The following is an 18,740-nucleotide window of genomic DNA, read 5'->3' as shown; positions in this document are numbered from 1 at the left end:
TTGCTAAAGGCAGTCAAAACCAAATTTAGGACAAGAAATCTAACCTGTTCTTTCTCAGGCTGAGTTCTACTTAGAAAAAGCAAGGAGTCAGGGTAAGAGATTTATAACTTCTGAGCTCCCTACTTCCAGCTAAATTCACATAACAAACTTTAGTTGTTTAGGTCAATAATCCAGAATGCTAATCCATTACTTAACTGACAAAGCTATTAAATTCACCACCACATGTAAAATAAAAGGAGCTACATTAACAAAAAAGATGAGATAATTCTGAACGTTTTAAAATACTCAACTCACTATAAATCTATTTATCAATTAATCTACTTTAGGACATTTAAAAAAGATTGCAGCAAGAGGGCTTAGGTCACACAGAACTGGTGCCTACTATAAATGCAAAACTATCCTCTCATGAGAATTGTCCTCCTAAGCTTTTCTTAAAAAAAATCACTGGCTTGGGGCTTCCCTGGTGGCGCAGTGGTTGAGAGTCCGCCTGCCGATGCAGGGGACATGGGTTCGTGCCCCGGTCCGGGAAGATCCCACACGCCGCGGAGCGGCTGGGCCCGTGAGCCACGGCCGCTGAGCCTGCGCGTCCGGAGCCTGTGCTCCGCAACGGGAGAGGCCACAGCAGTGAGAGGCCCGCGTACCGCAAAAAAAAAAAATCTGGCTTGGGACTTCCCTGGCGGTCCAGTGGTAAAGAATCGGCCTTGCAATGCACAGGATGCGGGTTCGATCCGTGGTCGGGAAACTAAGATCCCACATGCCGCGCAGCAACTAAGCCTGCGCGCCCCAACTACTGAGCTCTCGCATTTCAACAAGAAAGCCCAAGTGCCGCAAACTACAGAGCCCATGCGCTCCGGAGCGCACATGTCACAACTAGAGAGAAGCCTGCACACTGCGAAGAAGAGCCTGCGTGCCATAAGGCAAGATCCCGCATGCCTCAACGAAGATCCCATGTGCCACAACTAAGACCCGATGCAGGCGGGGGGGATAAATAAATGAATATTTAAAAAATTATCACCTTAAAAAAAATCACTGGCTAGTTTCCACCAGGTCCCAAAAATGTAGGATGAAAAGTAATTACCCAAATTTTGAAGAGAACAGGACAACTGGTAATGGAAATTTACAGTACTAAGGGTCAGATAATTCTCAAGAGTTATATACAACACTAAAAAGTCTTTATTAAGACTGGGTTAGTACTCACACATCTAAATTATCAAGTATCAAAAACAAGAATAAAACAATCCATTCTTTTGAGAATATACATGCCTTTTCTTTCTGCTTACGTGCTTCCTACGAAGATACATTTTATGTTTCCTATCAAACTACCCGTTTAACATCCTCAGCAATCCTTATCCTGTCCAATTTGTTTCCAAGCCTTATCTCACTATTAATCCCAGGTAGCAAGAAAATTTTTCTCTTCAATGGTATGCTCTTTGGGGAATGATAAGGAACCAATAAAATTCCTTTCCCAGGTCCATCAGTGGTACTGAAAGAAACAAAAGGAAGTCTACTATAACAGTGTGCCTCATTATCACTGAGCACTGCCGCTTTGCAGCTGACCATCATGTGTTTGAAAAAAAGAGAGAGAAAAGGAGAAAGAGATGAGGAAAGTCAGATTATGACGTCTGTTTTAAAAACATCTTTTACTGAAGGTAATGACTGGCTAGCTTCTGCTCTAAGTACCTTTAAAAAATACAGAATCTGGGGGTCAAGACAACCGACCCTACCCCAAAAAGCAGGTAGGACATATCAAATGTAGAGAAATGTGATGCCACTAGCTAAATAATTTTAATTAATCTTAATTTTATAAATGCTGGCATTCAAGCTCTGCATGTTTGAGTACATTCTCTTTACCTTTTCTATAGATAGAAAAAAATGGCTCAGAAGAAAATACTTCATGAAAGTGATAAAAAGATAAAATACCCTTAAAGGACTCATCCACTTAACCACTCCTTCTTTTATTCATTCAAAAACACTGAGGATCTATTTTAAGATACTCTGAGCCTTGGGATAAAGTCCTAGCCCCACTTAAACAGTTTTGAGGAGGATGATGGGGGAAAGTGCATGTTAAGTATTTGATAAAGATTGGCACATAGTACGTAGTTAATAATTGTTAGTGGCTATCAATTACTCTTAGTTTACAATAGTCAATTGGGGTAGGCTGACGGCACATGTGGTAGCTGTTGATTCTTCATCTCCTTTTTTTTCCTCAACTCCCAAGCAAACTTGATTTGTTTGATATCTGATGCATAAGGTCTCAGTATTAGAAGCAAGAAAACATATTTCTATTTTTCTAACTTAACATGAAAACTTTATGAATTTTTTTCTATTATCCAAATATGAAATGTTATATCTAACCAAAATTACATTTTATTCCCCCATAAGATAGCAATCTATACTGAAATAGTTTAAAAGAAAACTATATAGAAGAAAAGTGGGGAAATGTATCATTTAGGTCGCTATTAATGAAGCCAGCCATAAAAATTTACAGCAGTCTCCCAGCAACAGACTAATGTAAAAAAGGGGAGAGTGTAAGCAAAGTATCTTTGTGATGTCCTTTAAATGTCAAGTCCCTCTTTGAAAAAGAGTAAACTTTTTAACAGTGGCTCCAGGTTAAAGACAAATATTTATATCAGTCTGTTCTAACCTCCTTTTGGCAATTAAGAGCAGGTGACCTAACTACATGCGATCTAGAAATTTCTCTACTTGTCAAGGAGAGAATTTACCAGCAGACTTAATTTAGCAGTATCAAGACAACCAGTCTGACCAACTGCAAAACAGTTTAGTTTAAAAACTAAATCAGCCAGGATAGCTAGATCTAACTAGTTCTAAAGCAGAAGCTCTTTTCATTATATCACATGAATTCCCTCCAAAGCCCTAGCAGCATGACAGCTGGAAGACTCCTTTCAACAAGAATATGCTCTAATGGTTAGGTTAGACCTATAATCCTAAATACTGGAAAGCCCCTGAATTTTGTTATTTGCCTGGAAGGAAGAATTTAGAGATCTGAGCTCCTCATCATTCCTTTGCTTTAAGTTCCCCAATGCCTTCAGAAGGCTATTCAGTCTCATGTTGCCAAATCCCTCATACTCTTTAAAAAAAGTTTCCTGTGGCAGTACCTAACAGATTCCAAGGCTTTATCTTCAAAAAGACCATGATTCCAAGTGAATAAAAGTAATTACTTAATTACCAGTTTCACCACTGTGTACCATGGGTTATGAGATTCCCACTCTGAAATAAGGAACGTAGTATTAATTGATTTCTGCCCTATCTATGCCAAGTAACCAAGTCTCTGAGCGTCTATTTTTGGCAATATGCTCTCTGGAATTAATTTCTGTAATGGGGAAGGTTATTTGATTTGTAAGCAATTAAAATATCTCTAGTTAACTTGAGCAAGAAACAACCTATAATCTCATCAAAGTGCCATACCAAAAATGATTAAATTCCAAACTTTCTCCTTCTATCCTTGAGTCAAAAATTTTCATCAGTTGAAATGTTCTCTCCATTTATTTTAATTTTATTAAGAAAACTCCTAAACAGAAAATAAAAATACTATAATGAATCCAATGTACCATCACCTACTTTCAATTATCAATACATGGCCAACCTTGTTAGAGTCAGAGTAGTCTAGCTCATCCCTGTCCTCTTGAACCCTTTCTTTTCCCTAAAGGTAACCACACTTGGAAAATTATGATTTATCCTTCTATTAACTTTTTTTTTTTTTTTTTTTTTTTTGCGATATGTGGGCCTCTCACTGCTGTGGCCTCTCCCGCTGCGGAGCACAGGCTCCAGACGCGCAGGCTCAGCGGCCATGGCTCACGGGCCCAGCCGCTCCGCGGCATGTGGGATCTTCCTGGACCGGGGCACGAACCCGTGTCCCCTGCATCGGCAGGCGGACCCTCAACCACTGCGCCACGAGGGAAGCCCTATTAACTATTTTTTAAACCAGCAAAAGTTACAGTCACATACCCATCCTCCCCTTAGAAAATAGTATACGCCCTTTTCCTAACAATAATTTCACGTAACAATGTTGTATTTTATGAAGTAGGTTTTCAGCATGTATCTCAAAATAAGGACTCTTGGGCACATACATTTTCTTAACTGGGACACAAGAAGCACTAATCAAAAAATAAGAAAAAATGAACCATACTTAATTAAACTTAAAAACTTTCACTGACCAGAAGATGCCATTAACACAGTGAAAAAGGCAAGCCACAGAGTGAGAGAAGATATTCACAGTACATGTATCCAGTAAGAGACTTTTCCCCAGAATATAATATAAGACTACAAAACAAAAAGAGACACACACCAATTAAAAATGAGTACAGGGGCTTCCCTGGTGGCACAGTGGTAGAGAGTCCGCCTCCCAATGCAGGGGACACGGTTCATGCCCCGGTCCGGGAAGATCCCACATGCCGCAGAGCGGCTGTGCCCGTGAGCCATGGCCGCTGAGCCTGCGCGTCCGGAGCCTGTGCTCCGCAATGGGAGAGGCCACAACAGTGAGAGGCCCGCGTACCGCAAAATATAAAAAAAAAAGAGTACAGAGAGGATTCCGGGAAGATGGAGGAGTAGGGAGCATCAGGACTCTGTCTCGCCACCTAAACAACAAATGCATTGTCAACCTGTTGAAGGATAATGAAGGAAAAGACTGGCATGGTAAGTGCAGTTAATTTTCATCAATTTCAGCTCTAGAAAAGTAGCAACTACCCATCCCCCATTCTTTAGCAATACTGCACTTGGTTCTGGAGCAGCTGACATGCCTTGCAGGAGTCAGGGTGGCCTATAAGGATGCTGCCCTCCAAATATCCGGCATCTCTGCTCTGATGGCTGGATGCAGCTTCTGATTAGAGGTGCAGACAAAGAAGCCAGCAGCCATTTTTGTTGTGCCACTCCTCCCACTTTTACAAGCCCCTCCCCTTCCAGCTGAAGTCACTTCCAGGGGACTTATTTATTTCTTCAAATATCCTCTTTGCCCCTTTCCCCCTTGTCATTTTTCCCCTCTCAGAAGCCATACACTAAACACTAGGACATTCAACTGCATATATGGGGAAAATTTAAAAAGTGACTGCAAGTGCCTAGGCAAAGGTTCAGAAAAGACCTTAGAAGACATTAAGATTGCACCTTAGGCTGATCTGAGGTACAGAGACAGTCTATGACAATCAAAACAACAAAAACAGTAAACAAAAAACAGCAAACCCTGGGGAAGGGGGAGACTGATTTCCAGAGTTTCCACATTAGATTCAAATGTGCAGAATTCAACAAAAACCCACAAGGCATACAGAAAACCAAGAAAGTATGGCCACTAAAAGGAATGAAATAAATCAACAGATACCATTCCTGAAGTCCTAATTAATGGCAGAGAGATTAGACAAAGACATTAAAAGAAACTACCTTAAAGATGCTCAAAGAGCTAAAGAAAGATGAGAAAAAAGTCAAAGAAACAATGTGTGAACAAAATGTTAATACCAGTAGACAGAAAACATAAAAAAGAAACCAATAAGTAATTCTGGAGCTGAAAGGTACAATAACAGAAATGAGAATTCACTTAGAGGGATTCAGAGCAGATCTGAGCAGACAGAAGAATCAGTGAACTTATACATTGTGGGAGTCCCAGGAAGATTGGGGCGGGGAGGCTGGGGGGGGCATTGTGCAGAGATAATATTTGATGAAATAGTGGCTGAAAACTTCCCAAATGTGATGAAAGACATGACTATAAACATCTAAGAAGCTCAACAGTCTCCACCTTATGAACTCAAACAGACACATGTTGATACACTATACTTAAAACTTTCAAAACCCAGGACAAAGAGAGAATTTTGAAAAAAGCAAGACAGAAGCAAATCATCACATTCTATGGATCCTCAATAAAATTATCAGCAGATTTCTCATCAGAAACTTTGGAGGCCAGAAGACAGGGGTCTAATACTACATTCAAAGTGCTAAAAGAAAAACTGCCAACCAAAACTCCTACATCCAGCAAAACTCTAATTCAAAAAAGAGGTAGAAACTACCACTGGCATTTTTCACAGAACTAGAACAAAAAATTTCACAATTTGTATGGAAACAGAAAAGATCCCGAATAGCCAAAGGAATCTTGAGAAAGAAAAATGGACCTGGAGGAATCAGGCTCCCTGACTTCAGACTATATACTACAAAGCTACAGTAATTAAGACAGTATGGTACTGGCACAAAAACAGAAATATAGATCAATGGAACAGGATAGAAAGCCCAGAGATAAAGCCACGCACATATGGTCACCTTATCTTTGATAAAGGAGGCAAGAATATACAGTGGAGAAAAGACAGCCTCTTCAATAGTGGTGCTGGGAAAACTGGACAGGTACATGTAAAAGTATGAAATTAGAACACTCCCTAACACCATACACAAAAATAAACTCAAAATGGATTAAAGACCTAAATGTTAGGCCAGACACTATAAAACTCTTAGAGGAAAACATAGGCAGAACACTCTATGACATAAATCACAGCAAGATCTTTTTTGTCCCACCTCCTAGAGAAATGGAAATAAAAACAAAAATAAACAAATAGGACCTAATGAAACTTAAAAGCTTGTGCACAGCAAAGGAAACCATAAACAAGACCAAAAGACAACACTCAGAATGGGAGAAAATATTTGCAAATGAAGCAAATGACAAAGGATTAATCTTCAAAATTTACAAGCAGCTCATGCAGCACAGTATCAGAAAAACAAACAACCCAATCCAAAAGTGGGCAGAAGACCTAAATAGACATTTCTCCAAAGAAGATATACAGACTGCCAACAAGCACGTGAAAGAATGCTCAACATCATTAATCATTAGAGAAATGCAAACCAAAACTACAATGAGATATCATCTCACACCGGTCAGAATGGCCATCATCAAAAAATCTACAAACAGGGGCTTCCCTGGTGGCGCAGTGGTTGAGAGTCCACCTGCCGATGCAGGGGACATGGGTTTGTGCCCCGGTCCGGGAAGATCCCACATGCCGCGGAGCGGCTGGGCCCACGAGCCACGGCCGCTGAGCCTGCGCATCCGGAGCCTGTGCTCTGCAACGGGAGAGGCCACAACAGTGAGAGGCCCGCGTACCGCAAAAAATCTACAAACAATAAATGCTGGAGAGAGTGTGGAGAAAAGGGAACCCTCTTGCACTGTTGGTGGGAATGTAAATTGATACAGCCACTATGGAGAACAGTATGGAGGTTCCTTAAAAAACTAAAAATAGAACTACCATACGACCCAGCAATCCCACTACTGGCCACATACCCCGAGAAAACCATAATTCAAAAAGAGACATGTAGCAAAATGTTCATTGCAGCTTTATTTACAATAGCCAGGACGTGGAAGCAACCTAAGTGTCCATCAACAGATGAATGGATAAGATGTGGCACATATACACAATGGAATATTACTCAGCCATAAAAAGAAATGAAATTGAGTTATTTGTAGTGAGGTGGATGGACCTAGAGTCTGTCATACAGAGCGAAGTAAGTCAGAAAGAGAAAAACAAATACCGTATGCTAACACATATATATGGAATCTAAGAAAAAAAAATGGTCATGAAGAATCTAGGGGCAAGACAGGAATAAACACACAGACCTACTAGAGAATGGACTTGAGGATATGGGGAGGGGAAGGGTAAGCTGGGACAAAGTGAGGGAGTGGCATGGACATATATACACTACCAAATGTAAAACAGATAGCTAGTGGGAAGCAGCCGCATAGCACAGGGAGATCAGCTCGGTGCTTTGTGACCTCCTAGAGGGGTGGGATAGGGAGGGTGGGAGGGAGGGAGATGCAAGAGGGAAGAGATATGGGAACATATGTATGTGTATAACTGATTCACTTTGTTATAAAGCAAAAACTAACACACCATTGTAAAGCAATTATACTCCAATAAAGAGGTTAAAAAAAAAAGAGGGAGAATTTAAGACATTCACAGAAAAGCAAAAGTTGAGGGAGTTGGTGAACCTGTAAGGTGAAATGAAAGGACATCTGCCAGTAACTCAAAGTCGTATGGAAAAATAAATATCTCAATAAAGGTAAATAAATGGGCAATTAGAAAAGCTAACATTACTGCAACAATAGTTTGTAACTGTACTTCACAATTTAGAGACTAATATAATTCAAGAAAAAATAAACAACCATTAGTATAAAAGCTAGTATTGCTATAACTTTCGTTTGTAACTCCAACTCTTGTTTTCTACATAACTTAAGAGACTCGTGCATTTAAAAGGATTATCAGTTTATGTTTTTGGCCACTAACTGAATAAAGGTGTAATTTTGTGACATCAACAAATGAAAGGGGTGGAGACAGAGTGGTAAAGGAGCAGGGTGTTTGCATGTTACTGAAGTTCGGGTGGTATAAATTCAAATTAGAGTAGTACAACATAAGGATGTTAAATGTAATCCCCATGGTAAACGCAAAAAGCAAATGAAATATACACAAAAGGAAATGTAAAGATTTCTACAAAAATGGCAACTAAACACAAAAGAAGACACTAATACAGGAGACATCAATAAAATCGGCAAAACTTTATCTAGATGGACTAAGAGGGAAGACTCAAGTTACTAAACTCAGAAATGAAAGGGGGAACATTACTACCGATTCTACAGAAATAAAAAATATTATAGGAGAATGCAGCAGTCCCCTTATGCACAGTTACCACAGTTAACTGTGGTCCAGAAATATTAAGGTGTACTGAAATATATGAGCAAAGACAAAGAAACAGCAATGAGCATAAATGACATTGAGCTTTCATACTGAACATACTGATCCAAGGCAAACAATACAGACTAATAAGAGACAAGGTTGGACAAATGGTCTATCTGCAGCATTTACAGCAGAGTTAACAATATGTGAGAAGAGGGATTTTATCCTAATTTATCCACTTAATTGTTCAAGAGTCTGTTTCCTCACCTGTAAAATGATAATATTACCTTCCTTACAAGATGGTATGAGGTTTAAATAATTTAAAATATGCAAAATGTAAACAAAAAAAACAAACGTAGAAATTCCTGGATTTATGGGACATGCATCAGTGAAAAGTCTTTAAAATAAGATTAGATTTAATGTTATAGGGAAGTAGAGAGTTTCTGAAGGTTTTATCATGTTAAGATGATAAAAGTAGTGTCTAATGAATGAGAAAGGGCTAGAAAGGAAAGACTTTTGAAAAAGACATAGAGGGCTGCTGCAGCATTAAAATTTGGGGCCTTAAGATCCTGACCCAGGACAGTAAGAAGTAGAAGTCAGAATAGCTGTGGCTTGGGGGAAAAAAAGCAACAGAATTTTGTGGCATAAATGGCTCTTAAGGATGAATTAGGTCAAAAGAGACAGAGACAGAAAAACTGAAATAAGCCCATGGGTGAAATTACCTTAAAAGCAGATCTGTACTCTGCATTATTAATTCTCACAATAACCACCTCTCCCTAATAGAAAGGATCAATTTAGCTGTAACAAATCCTTTTACAAAGCTTAAAGATTCCTGCAAGTCAGTCCTAAAGAATTTCTACACATTTCCAAAATCTCTTCCCCAAGTAATCTGAAAACAATATGAACTACTGAAAATATTAAAAATACTTATCACAAATTAAGTCAAATCATTTGGACACTTTTATCCAGAAAGAAAAGCTGTATTTAACACCATACATATAAAGTATCTTACAAAGAAAAAAGAAAATGAGAATTACACATGGATTTTGATCAATTTACTAGAAGGACCCTGATGGGGTACAAATTCCCTTAGAGGCACCTTATAAAGAAGGCATTTTAAAAATAGAGAACAATAATGGAAGAAAACTAGTAGGTTATCTTTAATTTCCCTCCCAACTATTTCCTAAATAATACAATAAGGGGTTTAACAAATACCGGTGTTGCCATTTCTTCCGTAAAATATACTAGATTTTTAGATTAGATGACACTTAGTAATAATAAGGCTATTAACAAATCCTTTGCCCTAATTATTCCTAAAACATGCAGAGTCACCAAATTCTAAGTAAAAATGCAAAGAAGTTACTTAAATGTAGACTTACCCAGGTTTCCTTGCTCGACTGTTAGCACCACCTCATCCATCACCACAGCCCTAAAGTCCAGTTCCTCCTCACAACATTTGGCCTTTAATGCTCGTAAGATCTCTTTTTGGGGATAGTCTTCCCTGATTCGACGATCTGTCAAAAACCACAACTTGGTGGCCACAGAGCTACACATCTTGCTCTGCCTGTTCTTCCTTTTCTGGGATTACTTCCTCCTGAATATAGACTCCTTCTAGCTGGAAAAGAAGATATACATACAAAGTAAATCGAGAAACCTACTCAATTTTTTGCTTTCACACAAATCACACCATGATTATATACTAGCCATGAAAAACAGGAACTATACCCCGTCTTTTCCGTCACTACAAACTTGAACAAATTATGTATATTCATGTATCTATAGCTATTGTTCAATTATCTTCCTTTATTTCATATATGTATAGTTTCTTATAAACATATTTATAGGTATGTTTAAAAATCAGCTGGTAGCACATATTACTAGATGAGCATCAACAATGATGTCATTCACATAGCAACTTTTGTCAAAATAAGTAATTTGAGAATGTGGGAGAAATAATTTAAATAACTGCCAAAGTTATTTAAATAAATGCCAAAGTTCATTCACTAAAATTTGTTTTTCAGTCAGGAGACAGCATGCTCTTACTCACTGTTTTTATTCTATTTTTAAACAGAATTTTTCTTAAACAAACATAGCTTGTTTACTAGAATGCCACCAACAAAAAAAGACAGTGCTGCTTCTCAGAGTTTATATCATGAGCAAGACAACTGAAAATCATTTTCATGAAAAGAAGAAAAAAGTTACAAGTTTTACTAACAAGCATAACAGGTGATTTCTAGTATTATCCCAGATGACATGGGAAACCTAACACAGAAGGACAGGACCAGGGCAAGGAATAGAGGAAGCAATGTCCATACAGGTGGACGGCTTCCAGCATCACAGCAGCCGGACTGGTCCCTTACGCACCGTTCACGTGCTTTCCACAGTCTCAGCCAGAAGGGGCTGCTCCACAGATGCACACAGTAAGAGCAGAACATCATGGGACAGAGGCACCACCACACACATACACATACACACGCACACACACACACACCACCCCCTCCCTCAAGACCTCGACCTGTCCTGCCTACCACACTCACCCACCTGCCTGGGGACCCACAGTCTCAAAGGCATCAGGGGACTGGGGCTCAATTTACACACGAGGAACATGGGATGTGGCCTTCCAGGTGAATGGAAAGGGTCTCACTCAGAAGGAAAAGCTCCACAAGTCACACCAGAGCACCTATTGTAGAGATGTCCAGTTTCCCTTGAGAGGGGAACTATAAAAATGCCCTTAAAATGTTTACAATGGGTAGGTTTTGAAACAACCTGTCATTGACCTCCAATACCCCGAAGCCAGGTCTGTGCCTCCCCTGACCCTTAGTTCTTGACCACTGTCTGTTCTGATTGACTTCATTGCATGAAATTGCACTGCATTACTAGGGCAGTTGTGGACCCAGTAGAAATCAGGATGGGATGTTATAGCCACTAGCAACTGGGAAGCAGTTATGGCATGTAAGCTTTCAGGAAAATGCCCAGGCCACAACCGTAACACAACATGGTGTTTTCAGTGATTCTATAACCAGACAATAAAAACACTCCAGGGTTGCAATCTCACAGTCATGCAGCAACTCCTAAGAGATGATGCCAATGGGCATATCCATCTTGTCTGGCTGGCTTCATGGCCACAGCCCTGATATCCTCATGTAAAGTTTGGGTGTTTCTACACTGGTGTGCAACGAACAACTAACAACAGGCTCATATTAGGCTCCCCATCGCCTTTCATTTTCTTTTTAATGAAAGGGCTCGAAATCCTCATGAACCTAGGTTTCTAAGAAAGAAAATGATTCCCCTCTCTGTCTGGAAGACATGAAGCAAAGGTAGAGAGAGCATCATTGGCCGCAACTGGACCACATTCTTACAGGGGGGATGCCCACACCCCCTAATCTGTAACTGGAGGAATGCTCTCACCCTGCAGAAGAAGTGGTACCCCCATGGGGGCTGTCACCTTGTCCTGAACTGAGGTATCTTCAGTTTGATCACGTAGAATACATTTTATCACCTTCAAGAGATTTTTGTGTTATGCCCTGGTTTTCCTGTAAAGATTTGTAGAGGTATGCGACACTGTATTCCAACTCAGTCTTCCTGTACAAGTGAATGACATCACCAGTTTTTAAAAGGCAAAGTGTGCTTAACAACCCTCAGCTGACTGGTGTTGGTATCTTCAAGTAAGACCTGTCTAGATTTTTTATCTACTATAATTTTAGTCATCTCCAGAGACCAGTTTATTGCCAGGGAGTGAAAGGGCACGACCTCTTCTCTGCCCAGTGGTCCCCCCCAGTTTCCACGGGAGGATAAGCGGCTGACCATCCTTGGTGCCCAGGGATGCTGCTGTAGTGGCTGTTCCTTTTTCAGACTGTTCCGTTGGGATTCACATTTAACAATACCCAGGAAACAGGTAAAGACGCCAGCCGCAAAGCAGAGGCTCTGCATCTCCAACAGCCTTCCTGGCCTGCAAGGCCACCAATGCATTCCTATAGGCCAGGCAGAGACGAACAGGTTGGTATCTCCTCCCTGGCTATGATTTTAAAACATCTACTTTTCTCTTTTTCTCCCCCCATCTGTTAACATCAAGGAAAAAGACAAAACAAAAAAGCTGATAAAAAGTCAGAAGTATAACAGTAAACCTACACCGCCTAGGAGCACAAAGTATGCCAATGAAAGGTTAGTACTGAAGTTCATATCATATCCACTGTTTTAAAAGACAGGAGGGACTTCCCTGGTGGTCCAGTGGTTGGGACTCTGTGCTTCCACTGCAGGAGGCATGCGTTTGACCCCTGGTCGGGGAACTAAGATCCCGCAAGCCACACAGCAATCAATCAGTCAATGACAGGAAAGAGTCCCCTGTAAAGTAAAATGGTTCCCCTTTTTCCCCCTGACATTTAAAGTAGTAGGTTTGGCTACCCAATAACATATCTGTAGGAAAAAAGTTTATTCTCCAACAGTGTAAGATCAATAGGGCATTTGCAAACGTCCACATATACACAGTTGATTTTTCCTCTTAGAATATAAAAAAAAAATCAGATCTACTAATTCTCTATTTTTTTATTTCTCCAAAAGAACCAAATAATATATAAACATCAGATAATAAATAAATGCTAAACGAGCCTTTTTTTTTTTTTTTTTTTGCGATACGCAGGCCTCTCACTGTTGCGGCCTTTCCCGTTGCGGAGCACAGGCTCCGGACGCGCAGGCTCAGGGGCCATGGCTCATGGGCCCAGCCGCTCCGCGGCACGTGGGATCCTCCCGGACCGGGGCACGAACCAGTGTCCCCTGCATCGGCAGGCGGACTCTCAACCACTGCGCCACCAGGAAAGCCCTAAACTAGCCTTTTTGAAATAAAGAGAAATCTATAAAATTTAATTTTATATTAGAGATAGTTTTCCCGTGAAAACTTCTGGATAAGCACACCAATTTTTATGACTGTCATCTTCAAATACTCCAGGCAAGGCTAATTAAATGAGAATCATAAACAAGGTGATTTCTTGTGAGGCCCCCTTCCCAGTGGTAATTATTCTGGTAAAGAAAAAACAAAACCACAATCTACCATCTGATGATATTAAGGACATCTCTTATAACTAGAAAAATTCTTTACTCCAGATAAGATATACCAAATGAACTTAGAATCAAAAGACTGAAAAAGAAAATATGTTGGAGGAAAGAATATATACATACTTAAATATAAAAACTAGAATTTACTCAACTTGGCAATAACTACAGCTGTACTTTCAATGACATCGTTCTGTCCTGGATGTGGATTAGGTTTGTACAGAAAAATAACAAATGTGCGAACAGGCACTCTTTCACTATTATTTCCTGTAACTGTTTTCTCCTGACAGCTTTCCCCCTGTACATAATTCCCAGGGCTTCGTTCTTAAACCCTTCTTTCCTTTCTCTAGAAAAGTCATTCTCAGTCCAGTTTCAACTACTATCATTGACCTACTAAATATATTTTTCCAACCAAGAGTTCAACTGAATTTCAGATCTTGTTTCAATATGCCTAAACGGGCATATTCAATATGCCTTAACTAAATGCCACCCACTATTGCCTCGGTTAAGCAAGTAAAGTACTGCAGTACACATTTATTGAAAAAGATTCCACAAATCAGTGGACTTGCCCAGTTCCAACCCACGTTGTTCAAGGGTCAACTCTGTGTGTGTGATAATATACATACATATGATAAATAAATATATATACACACACACACACATATAATAAATGCCATAACAGAAGCATAATGTTTAAAGATGTTGAATGACATGCCTTATCAAACTCCAAATACTGGGCTATTTTAAAACTAAAAGTTGAATGAACACTATTTCAAATTAAACCTCGGGTATTAATAGTAACCATTTTACAGATTAAGAAATGAAGGTTAAGAGAGTTAAGAAATGCACCTAAAATAAATTTTTTTAACTAAGTAATACTAAGCGGCATAGCTTGTATTTCCAGAGATTTTCTAAACCCCAACAGTCTCCCTCCAAATCATACTACGTGCCTATGTTGACTTTAATTGTACCTTTTAACACCTACTTTGTTATGCTTAAGGTTTTAAACCAAGGATCTGTTTATCAAGGCTTTTCTCTCCATGTCAGTAAGTTCTAATGCTTCCCCGCCTCCCAAAAAAATCCAAAACACAACAAAACACAATCTGGGATACATTTGAAATTTTACCCTCTTTCCTTTCCTTGTCTTATCCGGTGTCTCTTTAGGAGGTGGATCTGAATTTCTGCTCGAAATGAGAATGAATGGGAGTAAGAGGCAGAGGGGCAAAAGCATTAAGAAGAAAGATGGGAGAAAGGTAGGAACACCCCATTGTGTGTGTGTGTGGGGTATACTTATTAAAGGGGTACAGAAAATGAATGATAAAATGAAAATCTCAGAGACAACCGAGTAATAGTGTTAAACCTGTTACCCCATCATCCACTAAAAGAATGTCCCTTAGAAACTTCGATAGTTCCTCCACCATCTCATCCTTTAGCTAAGATGCCACTTTAAAAATATCACTGTCTGGGTGCCATTTTCCTTAGCACATTAACTTGAAGTTAGACTGTACGGCTGTGAAAGCAGGAGCAGGTTAGGACTCAATCAAAGTTGACTTTACAGTGACAGAAATGGATGACAGTCCCCTACTTATTCTTGAAAGAGTATACCTCAAAAACAGAGCAAATATCTAATTTTCCAAACTTTACGTGACACATTCACTCATACTCTCTCCTTACAGCACTATCATAATATCTTTTCTTAAAAAAACTATATACAAGATTTTGCATGAAAAATGAGAGGATAACCATTTTCCTATACATACTCAATATGGTCCCTTGTACTCTTTTCTACTATATATCTAAAGATATCGAAGGGAATTTGGATAAATTCACTTTTGAGTAATTATATGTACCAAATACTGTGTTAGACAGTTTACTTGTATCTTCTCACTGAATCCTCACAATCATCCCTGTGACACATTATTGTCCTCATTGGGCAGGTGAGGCTGCACTAGCCGAGAGGTCATTTGTCTAAATTAGAAACTGGTAGAAGAGCCCAGAGTCACTTCAAATTCCACACACTCTATGGCAGAGACTGCCACCTGCCTACCAATATCCACTTTCCACTTACTCCTCTGTAATAACAGATCTGATATTTACCTGAGCACAATGCCCTATGACTAAGAGACTGCATTTGTATTCCGTAGGCTTTCTTGCAACTAGATATGGTCGCAGAGTGCTGAGCCAAAGTACTGCACTCCAACTTCCAGGAAGCATGCTAAAGAGATGTACTCTTCCTTGGCCCTTCCTCCATTCTGCTACCTGGAATGTGGGTGTCATGGCTACACCTCCAACAACCATCTGGACAGAGGACAAGAGTCAACCCTAAGAAAAGCGCAGCTAAGTGTTAGAAGAACTCGAATCCCTGACAACTGCGCAGTGCTGTGGCCTTAGACTGCTTACTATCTCTTTTTCATGAGAAATAAACTTCCAACTCAATGATATTTGGGGATTCTTTATTATAGCCAAAAAAGATAAACTACTAAGTACACAAAACTAAGCATTCAACTGCATAATACATTCAATTAATATTTGAGTGCCTACTACGCACTCTCCCTAAAGATACCATGGTAAACAAAAGAGACAAACCCCCAGCCCCAACAGAACTAAAAATGATCTGATGTTAAAATGTCATGAATAAGAAAAAATGCTCAACATCACTAAGCACTAAGAAATGTAAATAAAAACACAAAACTACCTCACAGGATGGTTACAATAAAAAAAAGAAAGGAAAAAAAAAACAGAAAATAACAAGTTTTGGGGAGTACGTGGAGAAACTGGAAGCCCTGCCAACTGCCGGTGGGAATGTTAAATGGTGCAGCTGCTGCCGAAAACAGTATGGCAGTTCCTCAAAAAATTAAAAATGGAATCACCATACAATCCAGCAATTCCACTTTTAGGTATATACCCAAAAGAACTGAAAGCTGAGTCACAAAGAGGTATCTGTACACATATGTTCAGAGCAGCATTATTCACAATAACTAAAAGGTGGACGCAACCCACGTGTACATTTGACAGATGAATAACAAGCAAAATGCATGTATCAGCATCTATTGACTTAAAAAGGCATTAGATGCTGATAGATGCTTACAACGTGAATGAACCTTGACGACATTATGCCCCACAATCTAAAGTACTCAAATTCACAGAAAGTAGAATGATGGTCGTTAATGGCTGGGGCATTTAAAGATTAGGGAGTTATTGTTTTATGGGTATAGGGTTTCGGTTATGCAGGATGAAAGAGTCTGGAGATGGATATGGTGATGGCTGCACAATATGAATGTACTTAATACCACTAATCTGTTAAGACGGAAATTTTGTGTGTATTTTACAATAAAAAGAAAACTGGAAAAGGAAAAAAACTGTCACGAGCAAATTAACATGCAAATGTTTACACATTCCCAACCAAAGGGTCAAAAAACAAATGTTACCTTTACTTAAATAACCTGTAGCTTTGTTACTAAAATTCCTAAAATAGTCTGTGGTATAAACAAAACCTAAGTTTTCTCTGGAATCCAAATAACATTTCTAATGATTTCACTTAACAGAGAAATGTTACATCAAAGTATCTCTGGAACGTGGCACAAAATTTAAAAAATGTTCCTGAGATGCAATGCACAGTACAGCTCAAAGTTCATCACATTTAACATGTTAAATGTCAGGCCTTCCTTCGAAATTTTCTTTCCGGACACTATGCTGTAAAAAGGGTTGGGAAGCTGTTAACATATTCAGGAAGGCTTTGCAGATATGGCTAACTACATCACATGTCAAAGGAATAAGCTACCAACTGAGAACTCCAAAGCATCAGGGAAGAATTCCAAGCTTGCTGTATTTGGGCAAACCTGCATGAATTTTCAAGATGTAGTTTTCTGATAAAGCATCAAAGTCTGAAATACTGCCAAATACGGGACAGCAGAGCGGTAAGACAGAACCGGTCTGATCTTTTATAGCAAATCCATGCTCTATCTTGGAGACCTTATTTCTTTTCTTTTTTTTTTTTTTTTTTGGTACACGGGCCTCTCACTGTTGCGGCTTCTCCCGTTGCGGAGCACAGGCTCCAGACGCGCAGGCTCAGCGGCCATGGCTCACGGGCCCAGCCGCTCCGCGGCACGTGGGATCCTCCCGGACCGGGGCACGAACCCGTGTCCCCTGCATCAGCAGGCGGACTCTCAACCACTGCGCCACCAGGGAAGCCCGGAGACCTTATTTCTATATTTCTAAGAACATGAAGCTAAGAGCTAGTATCCGAAGTGGTTAAAAGAGAGAGAGATGGAGAGAGGGAAACAAAAAGGGGACCGTTAAGGAACTGAATAGAGCAAAAACATTTAAGAGGTAGGTTTGGATTATTTTGTTTGATCACAACTTGGTGGTGTGCCTGCCACTTTTGAAAGAAAGGTAGTAAAAAAAAAAAAAAAAAAAAAAAACTTGGCATATCAACATGTACACAAATTTGTTCTGCTAATTCATCAATTCACAATCCAGTAGACTCCTCCAGACATTGCTGGGAGAAGTGATTGACAGGGGAAAGGACCAAACAGTAAAGTTTCCAAGTAATGAAAGACAATTTACCCAACATCTGTACCTAATCTGCCCCCCACCCCCGCCCTCCATTCAACCTCTCTTGAAACAAGAGGACCAATGAAATTAGCCAGTAAACTCTATGAGGACAGAATCCCCATCTGTTGTATTCTTTACTATTATCCCCAGCCGGCAGCACAGAACCTCAGAAGGACATGGTTAAGGGTTAGGAGTTACTTTAAAGGACTGTGTTATGCTGAATTACAAAGGGGTATCAAAAAACCAGAGCTATTTTCAAAATCAAACACCATGGTGGCAAATTGTACAACATAATATCTAAACGTAGCTGTTTAAAATTTAAAATTTTATTTTTTCAGTTTCGCATAAAAAACAAACAACCCAAAGCTACTGCTACTTTCTATCATCACTATACAACCTTTGTTAACAATTAAAGTGGGGCCTGGGGTTGGGGCAGTAAGGAGAGGGAAAAAGACATAAGCAGATGGGTTCCGTGCAGACCAGGCTCTCAGG

At 39.7% G+C, this 18,740-nt stretch overlaps 1 protein-coding gene across 4 annotated transcripts in view; it reads right to left on the bottom strand.

Annotated features, from left to right (window-relative positions):
* Positions 1 to 18,740, bottom strand: part of RIMKLB (ribosomal modification protein rimK like family member B) — a 48,483-nt gene that overhangs the window by 17,000 nt on the left and 12,743 nt on the right. For 3 of the 4 annotated variants that reach the window (XM_081248300.1, XM_081248301.1, XM_081248299.1), the window contains exon 2: positions 10,028 to 10,263. In XM_081248300.1, coding sequence (XP_081104426.1) covers positions 10,028 to 10,202 — 175 coding nt within the window. In that variant the 5' untranslated portion in view covers positions 10,203 to 10,263. Of the gene's footprint in view, positions 1 to 10,027; positions 10,264 to 11,012; positions 11,033 to 18,740 lie in introns of those variants that run through there. The other variant, XM_081248302.1, reaches the window with a different exon arrangement.

The sequence above is a fragment of the Mesoplodon bidens genome (assembly GCF_964165515.1).
Source record: "Mesoplodon bidens genome assembly, chromosome: 11".
In the NCBI taxonomy this organism is placed as follows: Eukaryota; Metazoa; Chordata; class Mammalia; order Artiodactyla; family Ziphiidae; genus Mesoplodon; species Mesoplodon bidens.
The sequence above is the reverse complement of the archived record's forward strand: the minus strand, read 5'-3'. Positions and strand labels throughout refer to the sequence as shown.